Below are 7,176 nucleotides of genomic sequence, written 5' to 3'. Positions count from 1 at the left end.
ATGACTACGAAATAGTTCTTGAAAACACATCAACAATCCAACCTTGCTTTGAGGATGACCAATCAATCCCGCAGCAGCAGTTTCATTTCCATCAGATTAGTGAGATTGAGGGCATGGACAGCAACAGTGTTGTTGATGTAATTGGTGTTGTTTCTTCCATTAATCCTGCAACTTCTCTAATGAGAAAAAATGGTACTGAGACTCAGAAGAGATCCCTTCAGTTGAAAGATATGTCTGGCCGAAGTGTTGAATTGACTCTTTGGGGAAACTTCTGTCAAGCGGAAGGGCAAAGATTGCAAAATATGTGTGACTCGGGGTTGTTTCCAGTTTTGGCTGTGAAATCTAGTAGAGTAAGCGACTTCAATGGGAAGGCAGTGGGAACCATTTCAACAAGTCAGCTTTTTGTAGAGCCAGATTTCCCTGAGGCTCGTACGCTGAGAGAGTGGTTTGAGAAGGAAGGGAGGAGTACTCCTTCTGTCTCTTTATCCAGGGAAGTTGCCAGTGTGGGCAGAACAGATGCCCGTAAGACCATATCTCAAATTAAAGATGAGAGGTTAGGAACCTCTGAAAAGCCAGATTGGATCACGGTTAGTGCAACTGTTTCATTTATTAAGGTTGACAATTTCTGTTACACAGCATGTCCTATAATGATTGGGGACCGACAATGTAGCAAAAAGGTTACAAATAATGGAGATGGAAAATGGAGATGTGACAGGTGTGATGAGTCTGTTGACGAATGTGACTACAGGTACATACTGCAGCTGCAAATACAGGATCATACTGGCTTGACTTGGGTAACTGCATTTCAAGAAGGTGGTGAGGAGATCATGGGCATACCTGCAAAAAGATTGTATTATTTGAAATACGAAGAGCAAGATGATGAGAAATTTGCAGAAATCATCCGTAAGGTTCTTTTTACAAAATTTATAATGAAGTTGAAAATAAAGGAAGAGACTTTTAGCGATGAACAGAGAGTAAGATCAACAGTGGTGAAAGCAGAAAGCATTAATTTTTCGATGGAGTCCAGGTTTCTTCTAGATTTGATGGAAAAACACAGAGCAGAGAACAATAGTTCTGTTACCCCAAAGGCAGAAAGCGCCATACACAATCTTGGATTTCATGACCCTGCATCTGTGAATATTGGTGGTGGACAGTTCGTGTCACCTATTCGAAATATTACCAATGTCGGCAGAGAATATGGTACACCCAACCAAGGTATTCAGTATGGGAACCAGTACAGCAGCTCTAGGCCTTCTCAATCCACACCACTTAACTCGAGCACATACTGCAACAGCTGTGGAGGCTCTGGCCACAGCTCAATGAACTGCCCGAGTATCATGAGCGGTCCTGTGCTCTCTGTTGGAGGGGGGATGTACTCAAGTCGATCTTCTGGCCCTTCTGGTGGTGCCTCTGGTGAATGCTTCAAATGCCATCAAACTGGGCATTGGGCTAGGGATTGCCCTGGTTTGGCCACTGTCCCTCCAGCTTACGGTAACAGTGGCTTCACGGCTAGATAATGCTCAGGGAAGTTCCTAAATTCTTTGAATCCCTAGTTTCATTTTTTTCACTTTCATTAGAAAAGATGTTGCAGGAGTAGCGCCGAGGTGGAAAGCGTGGACTTAGCTAGCTTTTTGGGGCCTGAGTTCCTGAAATTTTCTTGTACAGCTTTTGCTTGGAAATTATGTTTTGCATCTTAGTCTATTTGTAATCATAGTTTGGAGTCTACTTACCTTTGTAGTAATTTTCCTTTGATGGCTGCGTTTATATTTTGCTAAGTTAATGTATCTTTGTACAGTGTTTTAGTTTTCTTTTGCACGTATTTTTTCTCAAGTTTCTCTATGGTATATAGTGTAGTTGGTCTATTGATCAAATAAATAGTTTGTGAAAGTTTTTTGTTTACTTTGTGCAGTTTCGTCAAAAGCTTAATTCATAAACGGCTGATCCCTATTATTATTTTGACAAGAAAGTATCTTTTAATGTATGAAATTCACAAGAAAGCTATAGAATCCAAGGTATTACAATAGGCATTCTCCCTTGTTTATAAGGGAAGCATTTGAGAATGAAGCGAAAAGATAGAGAACTTTTATACCAGGATATAACAGATGACAAAGTGGCAATTTCAAAATAGCTAGGTAGTGCTTGGACTGCACTTATCCTTGTCCAGTCCAGATAATTGTCCAATAAGAAATTGTCAAATTGTCATGTGACAATTCTGTTCTAAAATTATTTATTTATTTATTTATTATTATTTTTTTTTTGTGCGTACAAGTGTACATAATAATTGCTCAACCAGTGATCCTTGCTCTGGAAGACTTTTTTGTTTCTTTCTTTCCATAAGATCCTAAAAAAGCTTTTGAGCAACCATAGATCTTTGGCATTCTTGAAAGGGTGACCTAAGAGAATGGATGTAAGGTGGCACCAAATTTCATTTGAAAGCACCGCAAAATTTACTCCAAAAATTTCAGACAAACGTGTAATGTTGGAAAAGCTGTTCATCATTAGGCCGGCACATGATACACCATTGAATAGATAAGGCCATGTTCAACATACCTTGATCTCTATTAAACATTGCAGTTTAAATTTTCAAGATCATCTAAATAAAATTATTCTTACTCTTAAAATTAACAGCAAACTAATCATGATGAAAAGTATTACGGCAGTCTAGATTTTTAACTGATGCTGATACAATTAGTTTGGAGTTTTAAACTGATACAACCTTAAATCTATTATCTTTTTCCAAATATTTTTTAAATACTTGACCAATTTACTAGTCTTCTCCGTGATGATTTTGAATGAAAAATGCCTGTAGTACGAGGAAAAGCACCCTCGAACATAGCTCAAAGTAAACAAGAACACTTGGACCTAAAAAAATTTGATCAATCTGAGTTGAAAATACAAAGATTGAAAGAGCTCTTATGATAACACAAGATCTTCTCAACAAATCATACACGGAAATTCACTATATATCAGTGCACAATAATTACGGTCTATTTCATTCCATAATCGCCATCTTGTAGGGGCTCTGTAAAAGGCAACATGAACTGGGATTACATTACAAGATCGGTTTTCACATTCAACCAGTCTTTAATAAGGATTTTTCATTTATGTTTAGCTAAAGGGTAACTTTTCAAAAGCGTAATGCATAACATTATATGATAGCCAGCCATGACAAAGGTTGAATATCTATTAAATCTACATTTCATAACAAGTCCAGTCCCATTAACAATATCAATGGCACTTCATTTATTTCGTAATATGCTTGTATCTATACGAAGTCACCTTACGAGCATACATTTGCCGGTGAAGACGTTTGCCTACCATCCTTTCGGAGAGGATCAAACACCATTCTTTCTACACCACAACGACCACCTACTATGGCATCCACCTGGGTTAACTCATAGCTTGGAGTAGACTCTAGTGCTGGTATAACTGTTGTTGCCTTTCCCTTCTCGGCAATAGCTTTCAATCGCATACGTTCAGCCCTCGAGCCGATAACCTGCCCTAGTACAGAAGCAGCTATGGTCATCGCCATGGCTGTCTTTGGCATCAAGACAGATTTCCGAAGCATGGCAATAAAGGGTACAGCTGCATGAATTGCCACAAACCATGAAAATGAAAACTTCTGAGTGTGTTCTCTCCATATACCAAGAGGAACGTTTGCTGCCATGCCTAAGGCCGCAATGACAAGCATTTTTGAAGGAAGGGGCTGAGGACGCAGATTTTTTACAAATGCTGTACGAGCGAGGGCAGCACGAGCAGCAACTATAGCAGGCGGGCACTTAAGCTTCATACCAGGTGGTAGCTGAAAAGCTGTTGCAACAAGTGGGAGAACTCCGCTAACAGCTCTAAAAGACTTAGCAATTGGACAGTTTCCTGTTTCCAACCATTCATTTCCCAGAGCCTCGTGCTTGGATGAACTTTCTTTTTTCTGGAAAACATGCAAGAAACAAAAATGAACTAAATACAGAAAGAAGGCCAATGAGCAACGGCTTACCAACTTCAATCATGCACGCAACTGTAATACAAACTGAAACTAGAACTGATCTTAAGATTGTTGTGTTTGGAATAAGAAACATCTGCAATTGATTTGATTAAACAATTTTGTTTGGACTGTTTGCGAGAAACGAAAAGAAAATACGAATTTTACAAATATAACCATTTTCATCTTTTTATAAAAAGGGGGCAGGCAAGAAGAGAACACTTTAAAATCTTAATTTGTGAATGAAAAATGAAACCTAGTGAAATTAAATTAATAATTGACTAAGAAATCTTTTTTTGTTTTGATGAGATAATTTTCTTTAAAATCTGGTATACTTTGACCATTTCAGCGGATGACAAACGAAAATTCTCATTTCCAATCCAATGGGATTTAGGACCCTTCAAATCCCAAGGAAACAGACAGGGCAAATGTCTTCCAAACATCATATTATCAGACTATCTCCTCCACATGTGACGTTTCACAAGTTCAAGTCCCATATTTTCTAGCTTTCCTTCATAAACATGCTAGATTCAAGATATTCATGCATTGTCAAATTCTTGTTCTTTTTTAGCAATAGAATTGAACGTCAATCACATTTTCGTAAGCAAATTAAATTAAATTCTGAAATTCAGTCTCCACGTAAGTAGGCATCCCATAGAAAAAGTACTATGGATGATCCAACTTTGTGTCCCAAGTTTAAAGGTTAAGAAGAATGCACATCTAGTCTACCTTTGACGAATGATCATTCTTGTTGGATGCCTCAGACTTTTGTTTCTTCCATTTCTCAGAGAAGTTACCGAAGCTGAATGGCCCTCCTGGTCCAAAAGCTGACAGACTGATGGTTGCAGCTTTTGCTGCCAAGGGGTTGAAATGAGGAGCCGTCTCTGGTTCTGACGATATTTTCTCAAAGCCGGTTCTCTCAGATAGTGGGACAACTCCATCTTTACCATGAAAGAGCTTAAATGCTGTGTCAAAATTAGGACCATCCTCAAAAATTGGCCCTTTCGCTCCCCGAACCTGAAATTACAAAATCATATAATGAATTTTCTAAAACAGATCTGCCATTGCACATGTGTAGGGGTAGAGCAGATAAGGAAGCTACCGGTAAGGTGAAACTCAAGGTGGAGAAGGAAAAGCAGGTTGGTTTATTGATATTTCTGAGGAAAGGGCATCTTTGAATGTCCATTTCATTAGAGTAGCACTCAGATCCCTCATCATTCATTCCTCTTAATATAAACTCCATTACTGTTTCTTAATAAGAGTTTTCCTGCAAAAATATAGGGTTTAGAAACAAAAGGGGATAAAAAGTAGAAAGGTCAGATGCCCTCTAGGATAAATGATTATCAACTTCCATATGCTAAGACACAAAAGGAAAAAGCAAGGCACGAGTGAACTTTACAAAAGATAACACCATAAAGATATCAGTTCAAATCGAATCATAGTAGTTTCTCTCCAAATTCAATTTGCTTTGTATACTGTGAGTAATCGATATCTTATATGAACTCCAACTAATCTCACAAGATAAAGGTCCCATACATACGCCGAACTTCCCTCCCCCACCCCCTGGGAGTTTGATCCTACCCCAAAGTCACTTTACTTATTATTATTGTTATTATTACTATTATTATTTTGGTGTCCATGAATGTCTGAACCAACTTACGTGCACCTCGACTAATCTTACCAACCTGCCTGACTTTACAATATTTGGGTGTCAAAGAAACTCGTAGAATATAAAATCTTTTATAAAATTTTTTTAATTACAAAAAGCCAGATATGTTGTAGTGTGTTTGAAGATTAAATCGAACGTTTTGACACTATGCAGATTAAAAACATTACGTAATTGCAAGTGTAGGAAACTAAATCAAACCTAAACCTAAACAAAATACTTTATAGTTTCCATACTTCACTTTAAGTATGAGTTGCAAAGGGGAAAAAAATTAAAGAAATATTAGTGAAATAGGTTGTTTTAAAATCATTTTTTTTTTTTTGCATATATATATATATATATATCCACTCAAGTCTTTTTATTATATAGTTGAAGTTCTCAATTATTATAATTCACATTTAGTTACAATAAAACTATTTAAAATACATATATTTTAATTTTTTTAAAAAAAAAATTGAAAACCATCGTCGTCAATTATGCTTATTTTTTTTAGCCATGTTTCTCCTTATTTGTGTAATTTAGACTAAAATAATTTACATTTTAAACGCATAGTATTATAAGCCACAAATTATATTATTCAATAACTATAACAACCAAGTTAGTGTTCCAAACAACCCATAATATTTTAAATATAGTGAATTTGCAATTTAACAATTTATCTAAAGATAAATATAAGGAAAATATTTTAAATGGTAAAATTATTGAAAATATTTTTAAATATAAAAAAATGTCCCTCTATCAATGATAGACACTGATAGACATTATCTATCAATATCTATCATTGATAGACAGTATCATATTGTTATATTTGTAAATATTTTGGTTAATTTTTCTTTATTTGAAAATAGCCTATAAATATTGTTCACACGAGGTTTCCGGAGAAACATGTTTCGTGGAGTTGAACTTGAGTTGGTGTTGATGTTGGAGTTGATTTGATGCGATGTGGTTCGATTTCTAATACTTGATCCTTTGATTCTCTCTCAGTTGGGTGAATATGCTTGACTTGGAGAAGGAAAGCACCGAACGTTCTTGAAGTAGAAGTCTTGGAAGTTTGGAGTAGAAGTCTTGGAAGAGTATTTGTGTCTTCAAAGGTCTTCTGCCTTATAGGAGTGCAGCTTCAGGAGTCTTGGAAGCTTGAAGTAGAAGTCTTGGAAGAGTATTTGTGTCTTCAAAGGTCTTCTGCCTTATAGGAGTGCAGCTTCAGGAGTCTTGAAAGCTTGAAGTAGAAGTCTTGGAAGAGTATTTGTGTCTTCAAAGGTTTTCGACCTTATAGGAATGCAACTTCAGGAGTCTTGGAAGCTTGAAGTAGAGGTCTTGGAAAGTATTTGTGTCTTCACAAAGGTCTTTGCCTTATAGGAGTGCAGCTTCGAGGAGTCTTGGAAGCCTTGAAGTAGAAGTCCTTAAAGAAAGAGCATGTTGTCTTCAAAAGTCCTTCTGCCTTATAGGAGTGTACTTTCAGAAGTCTTGGAAGCTTGAAAGTAGAAGTTTTGGAAGAGTATTTATGTCTTTAAAGGTCTTCTGCCTATAGGAG

At 36.7% G+C, this 7,176-nt stretch overlaps 2 protein-coding genes across 2 annotated transcripts in view; one reads left to right on the top strand and one right to left on the bottom strand.

Moving 5' to 3' along the window:
- LOC120090268 (replication protein A 70 kDa DNA-binding subunit C-like) overlaps positions 1 to 1,899 on the top strand; it is a gene marked incomplete at its 5' end in the record, with an annotated part of 21,962 nt that extends 20,063 nt beyond the window's left edge. Inside the window, one exon of the mRNA XM_039047835.1 lies at positions 1 to 1,899. Coding sequence (XP_038903763.1) covers positions 1 to 1,517 — 1,517 coding nt within the window.
- A 1,065-nt stretch (positions 1,900 to 2,964) lies between these two features.
- LOC120091474 lies at positions 2,965 to 5,684 on the bottom strand. The gene is made up of 3 exons (XM_039049516.1): positions 5,082 to 5,684; positions 4,709 to 4,996; positions 2,965 to 3,928 (listed from the first exon to the last, which is right to left on the bottom strand). Exons 1-3 carry the CDS (start codon positions 5,220 to 5,222, stop codon positions 3,281 to 3,283), a joined length of 1,077 nt encoding a protein of 358 aa, XP_038905444.1. The 5' UTR covers positions 5,223 to 5,684; the 3' UTR covers positions 2,965 to 3,280.
- Between the last annotated feature and the right edge of the window lie 1,492 nt (positions 5,685 to 7,176).

Source organism: Benincasa hispida, chromosome 11 (genome assembly GCF_009727055.1).
Source record: "Benincasa hispida cultivar B227 chromosome 11, ASM972705v1, whole genome shotgun sequence".
Classification (NCBI taxonomy): Eukaryota; Viridiplantae; Streptophyta; class Magnoliopsida; order Cucurbitales; family Cucurbitaceae; genus Benincasa; species Benincasa hispida.
The sequence above is the reverse complement of the archived record's forward strand: the minus strand, read 5'-3'. Positions and strand labels throughout refer to the sequence as shown.

Bases quoted from the DNA above. Each gene is read 5' to 3' on its own strand.
- LOC120091474 (XM_039049516.1), bottom strand. From the start codon at position 5,222: ATGGAGTTTATATTAAGAGGAATGAATGATGAGGGATCTGAGTGCTAC. The intron at 4,997-5,081 runs GTAGCTTCCTTA...TTGTAATTTCAG, and splicing joins CCTTGAGTTTCACCTTACCG to GTTCGGGGAGCGAAAGGGCC. The intron at 3,929-4,708 runs GTAGACTAGATG...CATGTTTTCCAG, and splicing joins AGAATGATCATTCGTCAAAG to AAAAAAGAAAGTTCATCCAA.